This window comes from Heptranchias perlo, chromosome 25, assembly GCF_035084215.1.
Source record: "Heptranchias perlo isolate sHepPer1 chromosome 25, sHepPer1.hap1, whole genome shotgun sequence".
In the NCBI taxonomy this organism is placed as follows: Eukaryota; Metazoa; Chordata; class Chondrichthyes; order Hexanchiformes; family Hexanchidae; genus Heptranchias; species Heptranchias perlo.
The window spans coordinates 4,896,124-4,917,991 of record NC_090349.1 but is presented as its reverse complement, the minus strand read 5'-3'; the positions used below and the strand labels follow the sequence as shown (position 1 = coordinate 4,917,991).

At 46.0% G+C, this 21,868-nt stretch overlaps 1 protein-coding gene across 3 annotated transcripts in view; it reads left to right on the top strand.

Annotated features, from left to right (window-relative positions):
• The window catches only part of cabin1 (calcineurin binding protein 1), a 483,310-nt gene extending 462,073 nt beyond the window's left edge, over positions 1-21,237 (top strand). For all 3 annotated transcript variants that reach the window (XM_068005469.1, XM_068005470.1, XM_068005468.1), the window contains exons 35-36: positions 13,059-13,276; positions 15,522-21,237. In XM_068005469.1, the coding sequence (XP_067861570.1) occupies positions 13,059-13,276; positions 15,522-15,668 (365 nt within the window). In that variant the 3' untranslated portion in view covers positions 15,669-21,237. The remainder of the gene's footprint in view (positions 1-13,058; positions 13,277-15,521) is intronic.
• The last annotated feature ends 631 nt before the right edge of the window (positions 21,238-21,868 follow it).

Here is a 21,868-nt window from a genome sequence, read left to right as displayed (position 1 = left end):
CGTATGACAGATGTCAGGTTGATAACACAAGTGAGAACCAGACTGAATTTAGAAAGTTCAGAGGGGAAGTGAAAAAGGAAATAAGAGGGGCAAAGACAGAGTATGAGAATAGACTGGCGGCCAACATAAAAGGGAATCCAAAAGTCTTCTATCGGCATGTAAACAGTAAACGGGTAGTAAGTGGAGGGGTGGGGCCGATTAGAGACCAAAAAAGAGATCTACTCATGGAGGCAGAGGACATGTTATATAAGGTATTGGTGAGGCAGTTATGTAAGGTATTGGTGAGACCGCACCTGGAATACTGCATACAGTTTTGGTCTCCATACTTAAGAAAAGACATACTTGCTCTCGAGGCAGTACAAAGAAGGTTCACTCGGTTAATCCCGGGGATGAGGGGGCGGACATATGAGGAGAGGTTGAGTAGATTGGGACTCTACTCATTGGAGTTCAGAAGAATGAGAGGCGATCTTATTGAAACATATAAGATTGTGAAGGGGCTTGATCGGGTGGATGCGGTAAGGATGTTCCCAAGGATGGGTGAAACTAGAACTAGGGGAATAATCTTAGAATAAGGGGCTGCTCTTTCAAAACTGAGATGAGGAGAAACTTCTTCACTCAGAGGGTGGTAGGTCTGTGGAATTTGCTGCCCCAGGAAGCTACATCATTAAATAAATTTAAAACAGAAATCGACAGTTTCCTAGAAGTAAAGGGAATTAGGGGTTACGGGGAGCGGGCAGGAAATTGGACATGAATTTAGATTTGAGGTTAGGATCAGATCAGCCATGATCTTATTGAATGGCGGAGCAGGCTCGAGGGGCCGATTGGCCTACTCCTGCTCCTATTTCTTATGTTCTTATGGCTGAGGTACTAAATGAGTACTTTGCATCTGTCTTTACCAAGGAAGAAGATGCTGCCAGAGTCTCAGTAAAGGAAGATGTAGTTGAGATACTGGATGGGCTAAAAATTGACGAAGAAGAGGTACTAGAAAGGCTAGCTGTACTTAAAGTAGATAAGCCACCCAATCCGGTTGGGATACATCCTAGATAGCTGAGGGAAGTAAGGTGGGAAATTGCGGAGGTACTGGCCATAATCTTCCAAACATCCTTTTTACGGGGGTGGTGCCAGGGGACTGGAGAATTGCGAAAGTTACACCCTTGTTCAATAAATGTGTGAGGATAAACCCGGCAACTACAGGCCAGTCAGTTTAACCTCGGCGGTGGGGAAACTTTTAGAAATGATAATCCGGGACAGAATTAGCAGTCACTTGGACAAATGTGGATTGATTAGGGAAAGCCAGCACTGATTTGTTAAAGGCAAATCATGTTTAACTAACTTGATTGAGTTTTTTGATGAGGTAACAGAGAGGGTAGATAAGGGCAATGCAGTTGATGTAGTGTATATGGACTTTCAAAAGGCGTTTGATAAAGTGCCGCATAATAGGCTTGTCATCGAGATTGAAGTCCATGGAATAGCAGCATGGATACAGAATTGGCTAAATAACAGGAAACAGAGAATAGTGGTGAACGGTTGTTTTTTGGACTGGAGGGAGGTGTACAATGGTGTTCCCCAGGGGTCGGTACCAGGACCACTGCTTTTCTTGATATATATTAATGACTTGGACTTGGGTGTACAGGGCACAATTTCCAAATTTGCAGATGACACAAAACTTGGAAGTGTAGTGAACAGTGAGGAGGATAGTGATTGACTTCAAGAGAATATAGACAGGCTGGTGGAATGGGCGGACACAGGGCAGATGAAATTTAACACAGAAAAATGAGAGGTGATACATTTTGGTAGGAAGAATGAGAAGAGGCAATATAAACTAGAGGGCACAACTCTAAAAGGGGTACAGGAACAGTGAGATCTGCAGGTATATGTACACAAATCATTGAAGGTGGCAGGGCAGGTTGAGAAAGCGGTTAAAAAAGCATATGGGGTCCTGGGCTTTATAAATAGAGGCATAGAGTACAAAAGCAAGGAAGTTATGATGAACCTTTATAAAACACTAGTTCAGCCACAGCTGGAGTATTGTGTCCAGTTCTGGGCACCGCACTTTAGATAAGATGTGAAGGCTTTAGAGAGGGTGCAGAAGAGATTTACTAGAATGATTCCAGGGATGAGGGACTTTAGTTACATGGATAAACTGGAGAAGCTGGGGTTGTTCTCCTTGGAACAGAGATGATTGCGAGGAGATTTGATAGAGGTATTCAAAATCATGAAGGGTCTAGACAGAGTAGATAGAGAGAAAATGTTCCCATTAGCGGAAGGGTCAAGAACCAGAGGACATTGATTTAAGGTGATTGGCAACAGAACCAAAGGTGACACGAGGAAAATCTTTTTTACACAGCGAGTGGTTAGGATCTGGAATGCACTGCCCGAGGGGGTGGTGGAGGCAGATTCAATCATGGCCTTCAAAAGGGAACTGGATAAGTACTTGAAAGGAAAAAAATTTGCAGGGCTACAGGGAAAGGGCAGGGGAATGGGTCTAACTGGATTGTTCTTGCATAGAGCCGGCACAGACTCAATGGGCCGAATGGCCTCCTTCCATGCTGTAACCTTTCTATGATTCTAATAGAATAACATGCTGTAGTGTTAGGGCAGTCCACAGCCACTTTCATTCCTACAAGTTAGTTTTAACACATAACTACAACAAAACCACATTTGAGTCTGATATCACAAAGCGATGAAATTCATATAAACAGTTTGTGATTGTGAATTGACAAGCTGGGACTAGTTTACAGAGCTGCACACCACCAATGCCTGCAAAACACAGGAACTGACAATACACTTTACACTTTAGTCTGACTCAACTGGCTTCCCAAGAACAAGGCTCAATCCCCAGTGAAATGAAGCAATCACATCCACCTGCCTTTGAACCATTGTTTGCTGATATCTTTTATGTACACACTAGAAACAAAATTGTGATATTTCCCTGTCATCTGTGGAGAATTGTTTTCAGATATACCTATGATAGTGACATCACAGTCACCTTCAGTACCCTTTTGTCACTATTGTACTGTGCTGCTCCCAGCTTTACACTTAATCACAATATTTAACAGAAACCTATTTTGATGGACATTCTAAAGTTTTGTCTTAAATGTTTCCTAATGCAGTGCAGGGCGGATAATCACGGGGACAGATGCTGTGTTCAATGTCAGGCACAGAAATGGTTGATCTAAATGTGTGAGGCAAGTGCATTAGTGCTACCTGCATGATCTACTGCGGAAGCCTGGGATTGTCCACTGTCAGTAAAGACTGAGAGTGAGCCCAGACTCTACCTGTCATACCGGCAGTATATTTTCAGGTAGCAAGAATACTTGTACATAGGCTTCTTTGCCTGATGCCAACGGTTGTGATGTGTTTGAATCCAAACTGCTGATGCATAAATGGGCCCAATATCTGATCTGCAATCATGGAGTACACCGAGAAATTGGTCTAAGTGAGTGAGCAGGTGACCTCAAATATTCTTTAGAAAAAAAAATGAAGTAGTGTTTTGCGGCTGTACTTCCATTCCCTTTGAACATGGTATTGGGATCCCCCACTCCCAGTCGCCCAGTGTCTTCATTTTTGCTTTCCCTCAGCAACAACTTGCAACAAGCCAGCAGATTGTAACACTGACATATTTTAATTTTGCTGAAAGGAAATACAGGTATAGTGTTCCCTATAATGTACACGGGCTGCTATTCTCTATAGTGTGTGCAGGGGGGGTCTACTATTCCCTATAGTATGTGCAGGGGGGGTCTACTATTCCCTATAGTATGTGCAGGGGGGGGTCTACTATTCCCTATAGTATGTGCAGGGTGGGGTCTACTATTCCCTATAGTATGTGCAGGAGGGGTCTACTATTCCCTATTGTATGTGCAGGGGGGGTCTACTATTCCCTATAGTATGTGCAGGGGGGGTCTACTATTCCCTATAGTATGTGCAGGGGGGGTCTACTATTCCCTATAGTATGTGCAGGGGGGGTCTACTATTCCCTATAGTATGTGCAGGGGGGGTCTACTATTCCCTATAGTATGTGCAGGGGGGGTCTACTATTCCCTATAGTATAGAGTCATAGAGTTATACAGCACGGATAGAGGCCCTTCGGCCCATCGTGTCCGCGCCGGCCATCAGCCCTGTCTACTCTAATCCCATATTCCAGCATTTGGTCCGTAGCCTTGTATGCTATGGCATTTCAAGTGCTCATCCAAATGCTTCTTGAATGTTGTGAGGGTTCCTGCCTCCACAACCCTTTCAGGCAGTGAGACCCAGACTCCAACCACCCTCTGGGTGAAAAAGTTCTTTCTCAAATCCCCTCTAAACCTCCCGCCTTTTACCTTGAATCTATGTCCCCTTGTTATAGTACCCTCAACGAAGGGAAAAAGCTCCTTAGTATCCATCCTATCTGTGCCCCTCATAATTTTGTACACCTCAATCATGTCCCCCCTCAGCCTCCTCTGCTCCAAGGAAAACAAACCCAATCTTCCCAGTCTCTCTTCATAGCTGAAGCGCTCCAGCCCTGGTAACATCCTGGTGAATCTCCTCTGCACCCTCTCCAAAGCGATCACATCCTTCCTGTAGTGTGGCGACCAGAACTGCACACAGTACTCCAGCTGTGGCCTAACCAGTGTTTTATACAGCTCCATCATAACCTCCTTGCTCTTATATTCTATGCCTCGGCTAATAAAGGCAAGTATCCCATATGCCTTCTTTACCACCTTATCTACCTGTTCCGCCGCCTTCAGGGATCTGTGAACTTGCACACCAAGATCCCTCTGACCCTCTGTCTTGCCTCGGGTCCTCCCATTCATTGTGTATTCCCTTGCCTTGTTAGTCCCTCCAAAGTGCATCACCTCGCACTTTTCCGGGTTAAATTCCATTTGCCACTGTTCCGCCCATCTGACCAACCCATCTATATCGTCCTGCAGACTGAGGCTATCCTCCTCGCTATTTACCACCCTACCAATTTTTGTATCATCAGCGAACTTACTGATCATACCTTTTACATTCATATCCAAGTCATTAATGTAGACCACAAACAGCAAGGGACCCAGCACCGATCCCTGTGGTACCCCACTGGCCACAGGCTTCCAGTCACAAAAACAACCTTCGACCATCACCCTCTGCCTTCTGCCACGAAGCCAGTTTTGTATCCAAAGTGCCAAGGCACCCTGGATTCCATGGGCTCGTACCTTCTTGACCAGTCTCCTGTGGGGGACTTTATCGAAGGCCTTACTGAAATCCATGTATACCACATCCACTGCGTTACCCTCATCCACACGCCTAGTCACCCCCTCAAAAAATTCAATCAAATTAGTCAGACATGATCTTCCCTTGACAAAGCCATGTTGACTATCCCTGATTAATCCTTGCTTCTCCAAGCGGAGACTAATTTTGTCCTTCAGAATTTTTTCCAATAATTTTCCTACCACTGATGTTAGGCTCACTGGCCTGTAGTTCCCCGGTTTTTCCCTACTCCCCTTCTTGAATAATGGTACTACATTAGCAGTTCTCCAGTCCTCTGGCACATCCCCTGTGGCCAGAGAGGTTCTGAATATATGTGTCAGAGCCCCCGCAATCTCCTCCTTTGCCTCACACAGTAGCCTGGGATACATTTCGTCCGGGCCTGGGGATTTATCCATTTTTAGGCCTGCTAAAACCGCCAATACCTCCTCCCGCTCGATGTTAATATGCTCGAGTATATCACAGTCCCCCTGCCGTATTTCTATGTCTACATCGTCCTTCTCCATAGTGAAAACAGATGCAAAAAATTCATTTAGAACCCCTCCTACATCTGCCGGCTCCACACACACATTGCCATTTTTGTCCATAATGGGCCCTATTTTTTCCCTAGTCATCCTCTTACCCTTAATATACTTAAATCTTAGGATTTTCCTTTATTTTGCTCGCCAGTGTTATTTCATGGCCCCTCCTTGATCTCCTAATTTCTTTTTTAAGTATCCCCCTGCACTTTTTGTACTCCTCTAGGGCTTCCTCCGTCTTTAGCCTTTTGTATCTGCCAAAAGCCCTCCTTTTTTTCCTAATCCATTCTCGTATATCCCCTGACATCCAAGGTTCCCTGGAGTTCTTGGAACCACCCTTGACCTTTACGGGAACATGTTGCCATTGTATGGTCTCAATCTCCCTTCTGAAAGACTCCCATTGCTCCGATGCGGATTTTCCTACAAGCAGCTGATCCCAGTCCATTTTGGCCAGATCCTGCCTTATCCTATTAAAATCGGCCTTCCCCCAATTTAGAACCTTTATTTCCGGCCCCTCCCTGTCCTTTTCCATGACCACCTTAAATCTCACCAAATTATGGTCACTGTCACCAAAGTGCTCACCTACTAGCACTTCTTCCACTTGGCCGGCCACATTCCCTAGAATTAGGTCCAGTACCGCCCCCTCTCTTGTAGGACTTTCTACATGCTGGCTCAAAAAGCTCTCCTGGATGCACGTTAAGAATTTTGTACCCTCTAAGCCTTTTACACTCTGAGTATCCCAGTTAATATTGGGGAAGTTGAAATCCCCCACTATTATTACCCTATTATTTGCACAATTTTCTGAGATTTGCCTACATATCTGTTCCTCTATCTCCCCCTGACTGTTTGGGGGCCTATAGTACACTCCCATCAAAGTGCTTGCCCCCTTTTTGTTTTTAAGCTCCACCCATATGGCCTCATTAGAGGAACCTGCTAATATATCATCCCTCCTTATGGCAGTAATTGATTCTTTAATTAATATTGCGACCCCCCCTCCTCTTATACCTCCCCCTCTGTCTCGCCTGAAGATTCTGTACCCCGGAATATTGAGCTGCCAGCCTTGCCCCTCCCTCAACCATGTCTCTGACAGCAACAATATCATACTCCCATGTGTTTATCAACACCTTCAGTTCATCCACCTTATTCGCAAGACTCCTTGCATTAAAATAGATGCCATCCAGCCTTGCCCTCACATATTTGCCCTGTCTTCCAAGCTGACTTGTTTTTTTCTCTATATTTGGCTGCACATCACCCCCTATTGTAGCTCCACTCTGTATCCCATCCCCCTGCCAAGTTAGTTTAAACCCCCCCCCAACAGTGCTAGCAAACCTCCCCGCAAGGATATTTGTCCCGCTCTGGTTCAGATGCAACCCGTCCGACTTGTACAAGTCCCACCTTCCCCAGAAGCAGGCCCAGTGATCCAGGAAACTGAAACCCTCCCTCCTGCACCAACTCTTTAGCCACGCATTCATCTGTTCTATCCTCCTATTTCTATACTCACTAGCCCGTGGCACTGGGAGTAATCCAGAGATTACAACCTTTGAGGTCCTGCTCTTTAATCTGCTACCTAGCTCCCTAAATTCTTGATGCAGGACCTCATCTCCCTTCCTACCTATGTCGTTGGTCCCAATGTGGACCACGACCTCTGCCTGCTCACCCTCCCCCTTGAGAATGCCCTGAAGCCGCTCAGTGACATCCATGACCCTGGCACCAGGGAGGCAACAAACCATCCTGGAGTCACGTTTACGGCCACAGAAACGCCTGTCTGTTCCCCTTACGATAGAATCCCCTACCACTATAGCTCTTCCACTCTTTTTCCTCCCAGCCTGTGCAGCAGAGCTACCCCTGGTGCCAGGAAGTTGGCTGCTGCTGCCTTCCCCTGATAAGTCATCCCCCTCAACAATATCCAAAGCGGTATATTTGTTTGAGAGGGGGACGGCCACAGGGGACCCCTGCACTGCCTGCCTGCTCTTCTTACTCTGCCTGGTGGTCACCCAATTACTTCCTGCCTGTACAACCTTTACCTGCGGTGTGACCACCTCACTAAACGTGCTGTCCACGACGTTCTCAGCATCGCGAATGCTCCTTAATGAATCCATCCGCAGCTCCAATGCCGCAATGCGGTTTGTCAGTAGCTGCAGCTGGATACATTTCCCGCACACATGGTCGTCAGGGACACCGGAAGGGTCCCTGATTTCCCACATAGAGCAGGAAGAGCATAACACGGGGCTGGGCTGTCCTGACATGACTTACCCTTTAACTAATTAATTCAAATTAAATGAATCCCACCAATTTCACTTCAATTAAAAGGTATACTCAAGGGCCCTTGCTGAACAGCAGTCCCCCACTACACAACAGAGACCAGAGAATCCACAAACTCTAACCTTAGACAAATTCAGCAGGAAAATACTCACCAGCCAATCACTTACCTCTTCCTTGGTGACGTCCCACTTGGATTACTTTTTGCTTCTTATTTATCTCAGGTCCAGGAGTTAAGTCCCTGTGATGTCGCACAGTAGTTGTCTCTTGGTGCAGGTCTGCTGCTGCTTTTATTCCACAATCTCAGTCTTCTACTCTCAGGTCCACTACCGCTCTGCAGGAAAAGTTTGGAAAAGCAAGGCAAAGCAGCACCTCCTTCCCCCACTTCACCAAACTCCCACACTTACCGAACTCTCAGCACACTGTGTAATATCCGCACACAGTGCAGGGGGGGGTCTATTATTTCCTATAGTATGTGCAGGGTCGGGTCTACTATTCCCTATAGTATGTGCAGGGTCGGGTCTACTATTCCCTATAGTATGTGCAGGGGGGGGTCTACTATTCCCTATAGTATGTGCAGGGGGGGTCTACTATTCCCTATAGTATGTGCAGGGGGGGGTCTACTATTCCCTATAGTATGTGCAGGGTCGGGTCTACTATTCCCTATAGTATGTGCAGGGGGGGGTCTACTATTCCCTATAGTATGTGCAGGGGGGGGTTTACTATTCCCTATAGTATGTGCAGGGGGGGGTCTACTATTCCCTATAGTATGTGCAGGGTCGGGTCTACTATTCCCTATAGTATGTGCAGGGGGGGGTCTACTATTCCCTATAGTATGTGCAGGGGGGGGTCTACTATTCCCTATAGTATGTGCAGGTGGGGTCTACTATTCCCTATAGTATGTGCAGGGGGGGTCTACTATTCCCTATAGTATGTGCAGGGGGGGTCCACTATTCCCTATAGTATGTGCAGGGGGGGGTCTACTATTCCCTATAGTATGTGCAGGGTCGGGTCTACTATTCCCTATAGTATGTGCAGGGGGGGTCTACTATTCCCTATAGTATGTGCAGGGTCGGGTCTAATATTCCCTATAGTATGTGCAGGGTCGGGTCTACTATTCCCTATAGTGTGTGCAGGGGGGGGGTCTACTATTCCCTATCGTATGTGCAGGGGGGGTCTACTATTCCCTATAGTATGTGCAGGGGGGGTCTACTATTCCCTATAGTATGTGCAGGGGGGGGTCTACTATTCCCTATAGTATGTGCAGGGGGGGTCTACTATTCCCTATAGTATGTGCAGGGGGGGGTCTACTATTCCCTATAGTATGTGCAGGGGGGGTCTACTATTCCCTATAGTATGTGCAGGGGGGGGTCTACTATTCCCTATAGTATGTGCAGGGTCGGGTCTACTATTCCCTATAGTATGTGCAGGGGGGGTCTACTATTCCCTATAGTATGTGCAGGGTCGGGTCTACTATTCCCTATAGTGTGTGCAGGGGGGGGTCTACTATTCCCTATAGTATGTGCAGGGGGGGTCCACTATTCCCTATAGTATGTGCAGGGGGGGTCTACTATTCCCTATAGTATGTGCAGGGGGGGTCTACTATTCCCTATAGTATGTGCAGGGGGGGTCTACTATTCCCTATAGTATGTGCAGGGGGGGGTCTACTATTCCCTATAGTATGTGCAGGGGGGGGTCTACTATTCCCTATAGTGTGTGCAGGGGGGGGTCTACTATTCCCTATCGTATGTGCAGGGGGGGTCTACTATTCCCTATAGTATGTGCAGGGGGGGTCTACTATTCCCTATAGTATGTGCAGGGGGGGTCTACTATTCCCTATAGTATGTGCAGGGGGGGTCTACTATTCCCTATAGTATGTGCAGGGGGGGTCTACTATTCCCTATAGTATGTGCAGGGGGGGGTCTACTATTCCCTATAGTATGTGCAGGGGGGGGTCTACTATTCCCTATAGTATGTGCAGGGTCGGGTCTACTATTCCCTATAGTATGTGCAGGGGGGGTCTACTATTCCCTATAGTATGTGCAGGGGGGGTTTACTATTCCCTATAGTATGTGCAGGGGGGGTTTACTATTCCCTATAGTATGTGCAGGGGGGGTCTACTATTCCCTATAGTATGTGCAGGGGGGGTTTACTATTCCCTATAGTATGTGCAGGGGGGGTCTACTATTCCCTATAGTATGTGCAGGGGGGGTTTACTATTCCCTATAGTATGTGCAGGGGGGGGTCTACTATTCCCTATAGTATGTGCAGGGGGGGTTTACTATTCCCTATAGTATGTGCAGGGGGGGTTTACTATTCCCTATAGTATGTGCAGGGGGGGGTCTACTATTCCCTATAGTATGTGCAGGGGGGGTTTACTATTCCCTATAGTATGTGCAGGGGGGGGTCTACTATTCCCTATAGTATGTGCAGGGGGGGTCTACTATTCCCTATAGTATGTGCAGGGGGGGTCTACTATTCCCTATAGTATGTGCAGGGGGGGTCTACTATTCCCTATAGTATGTGCAGGGGGGGTCTACTATTCCCTATAGTATGTGCAGGGTCGGGTCTACTATTCCCTATAGTATGTGCAGGGGGGGTTTACTATTCCCTATAGTATGTGCAGGGGGGGTCTACTATTTCCTATAGTCTGTGCAGGGGGGGTCTACTATTCCCTATAGTATGTGCAGGGGGGGTCTACTATTCCCTATCGTATGTGCAGGGGGGGTTTACTATTTCCTATAGTCTGTGCAGGGGGGGTCTACTATTCCCTATCGTATGTGCAGGGGGGGTTTACTATTTCCTATAGTCTGTGCAGGGGGGGTCTACTATTCCCTATCGTATGTGCAGGGGGGGTTTACTATTTCCTATAGTCTGTGCAGGGGGGGGTCTACTATTCCCTATAGTATGTGCAGGGGGGGTCTACCATTCCCTATAGTATGTGCAGGGGGGGGTCTACTATTCCCTGTAGTATGTGCAGGGGGGGTCTACTATTCCCTATAGTATGTGCAGGGGGGGGTCTACTATTCCCTATAATATGTGCAGGGGGGGTTTACTATTCCCTATAGTATGTGCAGGGGGGGGTCTACTATTCCCTATAGTATGTGCAGTGGGGGTCTACTATTCCCTATAGTATGTGCAGGGGGGGTCTACTATTCCCTATCGTATGTGCAGGGGGGGTTTACTATTTCCTATAGTCTGTGCAGGGGGGGTCTACTATTCCCTATCGTATGTGCAGGGGGGGTTTACTATTTCCTATAGTCTGTGCAGGGGGGGTCTACTATTCCCTATCGTATGTGCAGGGGGGGTTTACTATTTCCTATAGTATGTGCAGGGGGGGTCTACTATTCCCTATAGTATGTGCAGGGGGGGTCTACTATTCCCTGTAGTATGTGCAGGGGGGGTCTACTATTCCCTATAGTATGTGCAGGGGGGGTCTACTATTCCCTATAGTATGTGCAGGGGTGGGGTCTACTATTCCCTATAGTATGTGCAGGGTCGGGTCTACTATTCCCTGTAGTATGTGCAGGGGGGGGTCTACTATTCCCTATAGTATGTGCAGGGGGGGTCTACTGTTCCCTATAGTATGTGCAGGGGGGGGTCTACTATTCCCTATAGTATGTGCAGGGGGGGGTCTACTATTCCCTATAGTATGTGCAGGGGGGGGTCTACTATTCCCTATAGTATGTGAAGGGGGGGGTCTACTATTCCCTATAGTATGTGCAGGGTGGGGTCTACTATTCCCTATAGTATGTGCAGGGGGGGGTCTACTATTCCCTATAGTATGTGCAGGGGGGGGTCTACTATTCCCTATAGTATGTGCAGGGGGGGGTCTACTATTCCCTATAGTATGTGCAGGGGGGGTCTACTATTCCCTATAGTATGTGCAGGGTCGGGTCTACTATTCCCTATAGTATGTGCAGGGGGGGGGTCTACTATTCCCTATAGTATGTGCAGGGGGGGTCTACTGTTCCCTATAGTATGTGCAGGGTCGGGTCTACTATTCCCTATAGTATGTGCAGGGGGGGTCTACTGTTCCCTATAGTATGTGCAGGGGGGGTCTACTGTTCCCTATAGTATGTGCAGGGGGGGTCTACTATTCCCTATAGTATGTGCAGGGGGGGGGGTCTACTATTCCCTATAGTATGTGCAGGGGGGGGGTCTACTATTCCCTATCGTATGTGCAGGGGGGGTTTACTATTTCCTATAGTCTGTGCAGGGGGGGTCTACTATTCCCTATAGTATGTGCAGGGGGGGGTCTACTATTCCCTATAGTATGTGCAGGGGGGGTTTACTATTCCCTATAGTATGTGCAGGGGGGGTCTACTATTCCCTATAGTATGTGCAGGGGGGGTCTACTATTCCCTATAGTATGTGCAGGGGGGGGTCTACTATTCCCTATAGTATGTGCAGGGGGGGGTCTACTATTCCCTATAGTATGTGCAGGGGGGGTCTACTATTCCCTATAGTATGTGCAGGGGGGGTTTACTATTCCCTATAGTATGTGCAGGGGGGGTCTACTATTCCCTATAGTATGTGCAGGGGGGGTCTACTATTCCCTATAGTATGTGCAGGGGTGGGTCTACTATTCCCTATAGTATGTGCAGGGGGGGTTTACTATTCCCTATAGTATGTGCAGGGGGGGTCTACTATTCCCTATAGTAAGTGCAGGGGGGGTTTACTATTTCCTGTAGTATGTGCAGGGAGGCGGGGAGAATCACGGCCCCTGCGCACATTGTCCATCAAGCTACACACACTGCTGGTATATGAAGCTCAGCATGTTGGCCATCAGAGGATTCCAACAGATGGGAGTGGAAGGTGCAAAACTATCATAGATTCTTCTGAACTTTAAAAGATTGTAGGGGGAATTGTTCCCTTTGTAGAATTTGACATGATTTTTTAAAACCTGTCTAATTTATGTAAATTAATTGAATACAAAGCTCACCAGGTTTGGGTGGGGGAGGGGATTTGAACCTGATTCATTTTGCAAATGCTCTGCCCTGTGCCTGATGTAATTCACGTGACTGTGCTGATTCCTATTTTTCTTCCCTGTAGCTTCCAGCTCCATCAATGACCCCTCCACCACCTCAACGTCGCAGTCCTGCAAGGGGGAGGGCAGTCGGATAAAGTCACGTGTCCCCCCAAACATGCCAAAGCTTTTCATCCCGTCAGCTGTGGCAAAGTTTCCACCAGAGATAACCGTCACACCGCCTACCCCAACCCTACTGTCACCGAAAGGTAGTGTTTCCGAGGAAACCAAACAAAAATTAAAGGTAAGAAATCACCTGTGGCTATTCACCTTTCCTTGTGTTTATTTATCCTGTGATTTTGGTCCCCCTTTGTGAGCCAAGCCAGTGTACGTGCTCAGGAGAAGACAGTCCGCTGCTCCAAAATCTCTAAGTTTGCCAGCAACGCTTGACAATGTGGGCAGAGTTTAAAATATGGTGCCCACTATCTGGGAAGGTTAAGAGAAGAACTAATGGAGGTGTTCAAAATTATGGGAGGTTTTGATAAAGTAAATCCGGGAAAACTATTTCCACTGGTTGGTGAGTCAGTAGCTAGAGGGCATTAATATAAGTTCATCACTGAAAGAACAAAGGACAAGGTTGGGGGAAACTTATTTTATGCGGAGGTTTGTAGGGCCTGGATTGCCCTGCTAGAAACACTGGTGGAAACAGGATCCATGGTCGCTTCTAAAAGGGAAGTGGATGAATATTTGGGAAAAAAAAGAATTTAATGGGTATGGGGAGAGGGCAGAGGAATGAGACTAAGGGGATAGCTCTTTCAGGGAGCTGGCAGAGGCACGATGGGCCGAATGGCCGCCTCCTGTATGTAAAAGTCTATGAGGTATCCATGTGACAGTCTTCAACAACGATTAGTCTCACCAATAGGTTTGAAAAATAAACAAGGAGCAGATGGAGCAGCCTGTGTGAAGGAACTTCCCCATCAGAAGGGCAAAAAGTCACCCAGGATCTAATCTCTCGCTTCCAAAGAGCCGTTTTATAGAGCACCAGCGGCAGAGGCCTGCAGTGAGTGGTACAGTCGGTTACTCACTGGGCTCTTCACCTCTGGGACCTGGGTTCAAATCCAGCCCAGACTGAGAGGCTGAAAGTCTCCTGTCTCCTGGCTCCATACCTCTCAACCTGGATATTCAAAACCACACACAGATAATTTTACTAAAGGACAGGATCATATTCAGATAACCTAATATTGTCATTTTCTGCTATTTATGTACTTTAATGAGTTTGATATTTTATGATTTTCACAAATACAAATTAAGGAATTGTCAGTCTGCTATGTGCTTAATTTGTTCTTTCCCATTTTCTAATCAGAGGAATTAACAATTTAGACTGGATACATAGTTTAATGCCTCTAAATACAATAGAGTGTTAATTCTCTCAATTGTGAAATGTGAATAAAACAAATTAAAATGCTACAGATTTGATTTTTTTCCCCATAACTCCAAAATAAAGTTTGGGCAAATAGTTTGAAGCTTGCAGGAACATTTTAAAATTCAGAAATGCCCACTCTGATGCTGAGACTGTGATTGAAATTCACCCAGAAAATCAGAACATCGTATTTAAATTGATAGAGTTAAGATTATGGCTGGCTTTAAGGGTCCAATGTGATATGAACTTGTGAAGTCCAGTTTCTAGTGCTCTGGGCACTTGCACTAATTTGCCACTAATTGGGACTAAATTGGCAATTTCACACACAAGATACCTACTAACCGGGAAAATGTCAGACACACTATGGGGACTCTGCTGAGGTACTTTAGTGGGGCAGTGTAGAGGGAGCTTTACTTTGTACCTAACCCATGCTGTACCTGGCCTGGGAGTGTTTAATGGGAAAGTGTAGAGGGAGCTTCTCTATCTAACCCTGGTGCTCTGGTTATATGTCCCAGCATTTCATTAGCTTTTTTAATTGCTTTGTCACATTGTCTGGACATATCTCAGCACGGTTATCCTGTCCACGAAAAGAAAGTGGATTGAACGGAATCCTGCCCTGCTCCCCGTGCTGCCACCCCACTCCCTGAGTTAATGGACCCACCACCTTCTGGGACAGACACATGTGACTGTGGTGTACTGTTGTTTGAAAGATGGTATTTACACCAAAGGCAATGTCAGTGAAGAGTTGGCACGAATGAGGAGCAAGCAGAGGCAATGCCCTTTGGTACCTCCACATATTTGTGGTTCATCTAATCAATGTTTTAAGATCTCCTTCGTTTATTTGTAGGGTCCTTTCAGTTCATGTATAGCTCTGTGCTTGCACACAAATCTACCCTACTGTTAGTTAGTATGGTCAGGCCCGCCTGTGACTGGGTGTGAACCCTTGGCTTCAGGCTCTCCAAAAGCACAGTAGTCACTGCAACTGACATTAGGCGATACCTATACATAGATGGTGTCTCCATCACATATGGATGGTCATTGAGATTGGTTTTGCGATATTATACCATTCATTGAGCCTCTACCGTAGAAATGTTCCGGCCTAAAAGCAGGTCTCCCCGTTTCCTTTCAGACTGCTATCCTGTCAGCACAGTCCGCTGCCAATGTGAAGAAAGAGACGCTATGTCAGCCAGCACTTGAAATCCTGGAGACGTCGAGCCAAGAGTCATCGCTGGAGAGTGACACCGATGATGAGGAAGATGACTACATGGACATCTGACAGAGTATGGATTCCCACGCTGCAGCAATAGGCAGCCAACTACTGAGGACCAGCAGTTACCTTTTTTTAAAAAAAATTGGGAATACAATTTTCTCCGAGGAGATGAAGTGCCCGGTACTTTATATGGAGCAGACTGGATTTGAATGCAGCATTCTCTTACCAGCATTGGCCTTTGTAAATATTAGATGTATCATGGCAGCAAAAGCAGCCAAGCCCAGCTGCCTTGCCCGGGCTCTTTGCTTCGTTCTCTTCTGGCTCCGAGAGATGACTCTGACCTTTTTAGAACACGAAAGTTGTTGATTTATTTTGCAGGAGCAGATGTAATTAAGGACTTGTCCCTCACTGAGTTTCCAGCTTTCTCACAGTTTGATTTGTGGGTGGGAAAAGTTGGGAAAGAAAATCCCATCGCAGTCACCCTGGAGACACCAAGCAAAGGAATGTTTTAGCAGAGATTAAAAGAGAAAGATTGGGAATGCTGGAAACATGAACTCAAAACAGCAAATGCTGGAAATGCACAGCAGATCGGTCAACTTGTGAGAAGATATTTCGGGGAGAGAGAGCCTTTGTCCGAACAGCAGTGGTGCTTCGGATACTGAAGGACCTGCTGGGTATTTCCAGAGTTTTCTGGTTTTAATTCCTGCTTAGATTCTGTTTTGTTTTTTTCCTAAATATAATTTCTTTAGCTTTCCTCGGATGCAGTCCTGAGTTGTGTAGGTGTGGACAGCACAGTACAGAATGGATTGGGACTTATTTACCTTTACTGTAGATTAAAGGGTTCTGATAACTTTCAGTCTCTGTGCAGTCTAGATGACTTGTTTTAATAAAATGGTGCATTTAACTCTCTTCCATGCAGAGTGGCTGAAGTCAGGCATCAAGTGAATCTAATTGGCACTAAACCATTTCCATCACTTTCATACTGAATCTCTTTCTATCTTGATTATTTTTCAGTCATTAATTTAAATGATAAATGTTAGTTTCCATTAATTGATGCTAGCTGTGAAGTTTTAGTTGCAGAGCGCTCACTGTACATCTTGGAGCTCAGTGAAGCCTACCCTTCTGCCAATTCCAGGTGACACTGGCTCCAACCAGATCAATAGACACTGGTCCCAATGAGAATACTGAGCAGGATACTGGAACATGTTGAAGAGCGAGCAGGTTGAGATTTGAGGGGTAATTGTCTGACTTCACACTAACACTAGAAACCTCCTCTGGTGGATTTTCTCACCATTTAGTGGTCGGAAAATCAGCACACGCCCGAGTTTCTGATGTGTGCTCCTGCTTAGGGAGACTCCTCACCTGAAGGGCAAAGTTAAAACATTAGCCCTGTGATTGGGTGATTTTTTTTTTTAAAACCTACATTATGAACTGATCATTGGTCCGCACTCCAGTACGAGCCCCGGCAGGTAGATAAACAACAATAGCCTCAAAATTACACCACCCATAGCCAATCACTAAACCTGCTGGTAAGCCTTTGTACATTAATATTGCACGGCAAATGTCTAGGCCATATGTACTTTTGATATCCAGGACAGGTAGCACACTCAATCATTCTGTGTCAAACAGGAAAAAGTTACTTGCTGAAGATTGATACGTGTGTGAGTGACGGTGACCGTGTCTGTTAACAGCGAGCTTCATTCCACTCTAACCTCTAACACACAGGGCCAAATCTTACTGGAGCAAGGCAACTTGTGTGTTTTCCTGAACCCTTCAGCTTGAATATAATTTGCTCCGTAACTTGCTGGAAGTGCGAGCTGATAACGAGAGTGACGGGGAATCTGGGACCTCAGTGAATGACAGGACCAACAGTCTATCTCCTTAATCAATGAGATTTAAGGATAGAGAAAGAGACAGGAATGATGGAGGAGGAAATAGGGTGAGTTAGAGTCATATCAGGTACAGAAAGAGAAATAAAGGGAGGGAAAGGAAGATTGGATTAAGAGAGAGGAAAAAAGACAGGAAAAGTAAGAAAAAAAAGTTAAAATTTAAGATTTTTTAAATATCTAAGAAGAATTTACTACCTGCAGGAATGAGATTCAGCAGTTTAAATTGTTCCCTTTCTGAGCTGCAGAGATTGATTGGCAGTTCACTAACAGTCATCACGTCGTTAAAAGAGTACTTATGCTGTTATATATGAGCCCAACTTTCTGTGGCGAGTTTAATGGGCAATTAATGTGCAAATCCAGCAAGTTCCTAAAAATATAATGGGGAGGCTGAGGGCGAGATGTGATTATTTGTGCAAAGCAAACAGAGGAGTGGCATAAATCGAGCAACGGGTTCTGGAGATTTGCAACTCACGGCGTATCTCTTCTTTGCTCGAACTTGCCGGCCGATTTGCACATTAATAACAGCGTGCGTCGTGAACTCGCTGTTATTTTTCCAGGAAGATTTGGCCCATAGTCTATTCTGCAGCTGTATTTCCAAAATAGTTGAGTCTAGAACTGGTGCCGGGCTCTGTCCAACGGGTAAAGGTATTTTGAATATATCTCTGGGTCTATTCAAATTAAATTTTGAGACTAACGTACGGGGTGCGATGGCGCAACACTGAGTGCATTTTCCCTGAAGTGCTTGGGGTATTATCAGGCATAGGGCCACGACTCAACACACATCCTCAGATTTACCAGTGACTCTCTGAGAATCGACATCCCGTTAGAACATTCAGAGCAATGGAAGCTTGAACTGAAGTCGTTTATTATTAATTTCCACCAGAATCTGCGTTCTCTGTAAAGAGTCAGAAGCAATTCTGACAAACGTGCCATCCCATAATCGATCGTTTCACAGTTTACAATAATCAAACTGATTTTGAAACTAATCATTTCATTTTCAAATCCTTTTTGTTTTAAAGCATTTGCAACATGTGGATGGCCCTGATGTGTTGCTAGAATGCATCTCTGCATTCCCTCTGGTTCTCATTTCCCCCTGCCCAGGTTTCCCCTTGCTATTAAAGGGGAGAGGATGGCAATGCCAACCAGCAGAATCCATGCACTTTGCCAGTGCAGTGAAGGAGTCATGCTGGGCCTTTAATGTAGTAAAACGTCCCAAGGAGCTTCACAGGAACAATTATCAAACAAAATTTGACTCCGAGCCACATTAGGACAGGTCAAAGAGGTAGGTTTTAAGGAGTGTCTTAAAGGAGGAGAGAGAGATAGAGAGGTGGAGGGGTTTAGGGAGGGAATTCCAGAGCTTGGGCTCTAGGCAGCTGAAGGCACGGCCGCCAATGGTGGAGCGATTAAAATTGGGGATGTGCAAGAGGCCAGAATTGGAGGAGCACAGAGATCTCGGAGGTGATAGAACGGAAAATGGAAAAAAAAAGTTGAACTAATAGGTACTTCTGGTATCCAGGATTAATAGCTCTGTGACCGAGCAATAGGTTGCTGTTTGAGAAGGTACCTGCTTGAGATCACGGTCCTTGTGATCAACGATCCCCAGGGCTTTGGAGACACAGGCTCCACTCACTTCCGATAACTGAAGAAAACATCTTTCTATAATTGCTGTTGAAATGTTATTTTAAAAAGTTGGGTTTAGAGACGAAGCAAACCCTTGATGGGCACGGTTTCCCATTTTACAGCTTCAGTTACATAAGAGCCATGTCCTGTAAGCTCAGCCTTGCACACACTGCACTCGGTACAGAAAAATGTCAGATGTTCAGTTGAAGGACCTCGTGTAGAAACAGGACCCAGACCACTTCATAATTGACTCATTTATTGGTGACCGACCTGTCTCCTCTGAAATGGGCAGGCCGCTGTCAGCAGGCTCAGAAATGATTGGATTTGTGCGGGACGGGGGTGGTTCTCAGGTTGAGGTGAACAGCTTTGCTTCCACCAGTATGATACCTCATTATTTCTGCCCTTTCTCTTGTCCTTCACTTTATACTGCGAGGTGATTTCACAAACAGCGGTGTAAAGGCACACCTACCACCCTAGTGTCCTTCCGTGTCATTGGGACCTGCCTTACCTATTGTGCCTGTTGGTGCAGTTCACACACCGGGCACTAGAGGCCTACCTACACCTGCACTGACTCCACAGACCTTCTCTTCACTTTTTCTCCTTTCTTTTCTGAATTATGCTAGGGATAGTCACATACTCACTGCTCTTTCCAAGTATGATGGTTTCTTCTTCTTTACCACCGCAAACTGGCACCAAATCGCCTGATTTGCAATGAATCAGCTGCCCCTTCGTGTATGCCCATCAGACTGAAGATGGCCGTCTGCCCTTTAAGGAGGTGTTTGACACCTGGTTCCAGTCTGAGGGTGGATGGGCTGTTTGCTTCATAGGAACCGCTGTGTCACCAGTATTTTTCCAATCGGTTGGCGTTAATTGTAATGTGACCTGGGCTGTGGTTCATTTTGTAAATATCACCATAGTTTCTCTCCCCTGCTTGGGTTTCTTGTGCTGTGAAGTTGGGCATTAATGTAGATCCATGTGGGAGACCGGTTAGTGATTGAAATGCTGGCCTCTGGAGCAGAAGGTCATTGGTAGAAGTGGCAGGGTGGCCACCTCTCACCTTTAGCAATCTGGCTTTTGTCAGTTCCTCACCAGTCAAAATAAGAACTGAATGGGCAGAAGTTGTTCCATCTCTTTGTGGGGGGTGGGGGGTGGAGAGGAGAACTTAGTCCATTAAAGCTCCCATGGAACTATTCGAAGAAGAGCAGGGGCGTTCTCCCGGTGTCCTGGCCAATATTTATCCCTCAAACAACAGATTATCTGGTCATGTATCATTGCCATTTGTGGGATCTTGCTGTGCGCACATTGGCTGCCACTTTTCCCTACATTACAGCAGTGACTACACTTCATAAGTACTTCATTGACCGTGAAGCGCTCTGGAATGTCCTGAAGTTGTCAATGGCACGATATAAAAGCAAGTTCTTTCCTTAGTGACTGGAGTTGGTGTGTAAACACATCCTTAGTGTAGTTGGGGAGAGGGCAGGAGGGGCCATCGTGGGATTTACCTTTTGATAATTTGTGAGATAATCTGAATTTTCGGGGGTACAATTGCTACAAGGCCCTGAGGGTGACTGACAACTTACTGAGAAATGTCATTCGTACTTTAATATCTTGGAAAAATGTAAAATTGACTATAGTGATTCCAAGCCACTGGGGATCAGGTGGGAAAGTGGAGTTGAGATCATAGATCAGCCATGATCTGATTGAATGGTGGAGCAGGCTCGAGGGGCCGTATGGCCTACTCCTGCTCCTATTTCTTATGTTCCAGTTAATATTGAATGTGTTTTTATATTGTACTTTTTCTAAGGGCTTCTGCATCCCAAGTGATCACTTGTACATTTTTACAGGAAGTGTTTTTAAACCATATTTTCGCTTAGCAGCAAAAAAAACCGGTTGAAGTGTTGGGCCTTGACTGTTGAATGTTCTGTCACAGGAATGATCTCTGCTTTTTTTATATGCAATGTTTTAACTGTAAAGCTATTCTGATTCAACTCTTGTGTATAAAAAGAACATTTTTTGGAAAACCAGAAAATCTGTTCGTGTTCGCATGTGAAATGCTACCAGCTGACGGCAGCTACAAATAAACCAAAGCCCCTCAGCCGGACTGGCTGTTAGAAGGGGCAATCTGACAGTTTGGGTCTTTCTTTGCTTCACGTTAACTATGATGCACATCAGTTGAATGAACCATTCTTACTCCTGCCACGGGGGACGCTGGCAACTTACTGCCCCAGTCTCAGTTTGACCCTTAAAGTCAGCAGAGAGGAGGAAACTCCCATCACCAATCTGGGCTGGTTTCAAACCGACTCCCAGAGGCACCCCTTCTGGTTCTATTTCTTATTCTCTTCCCTGAAGTCTGCCAGCTCCATTTATCTTCCCTGGTTGACTGATACTAGTTGGGAACCTGATCCTAACCTGCCAGCTTAAACCCCAACCCCCCTCCCTCCCTCTCATCCAAAAACCATAGGTCAGACCTGGTCTCCCCAAGGCATGGTCTCTTTGAATGATTGCACTGGTTTCCATCTTTGATACCTGCCCTAGTTACCTTGGAGTAGTGACTACAAGATCCTTCTCTTCCCAGTAGATACTGCATGATCTTCACACTTCACTTCACAATTGACATTACAAGTTATTTCTACAGCCCTCTCTTTGCTGGTGGACCATCCCCTGAATTTCCCTAAATAAATGAAGTGCCCTCTCCCCAGAATCACCTCTTCCTTACATTGGTGGGCTCATGACCATCTCACCAACAATCAAAATAGA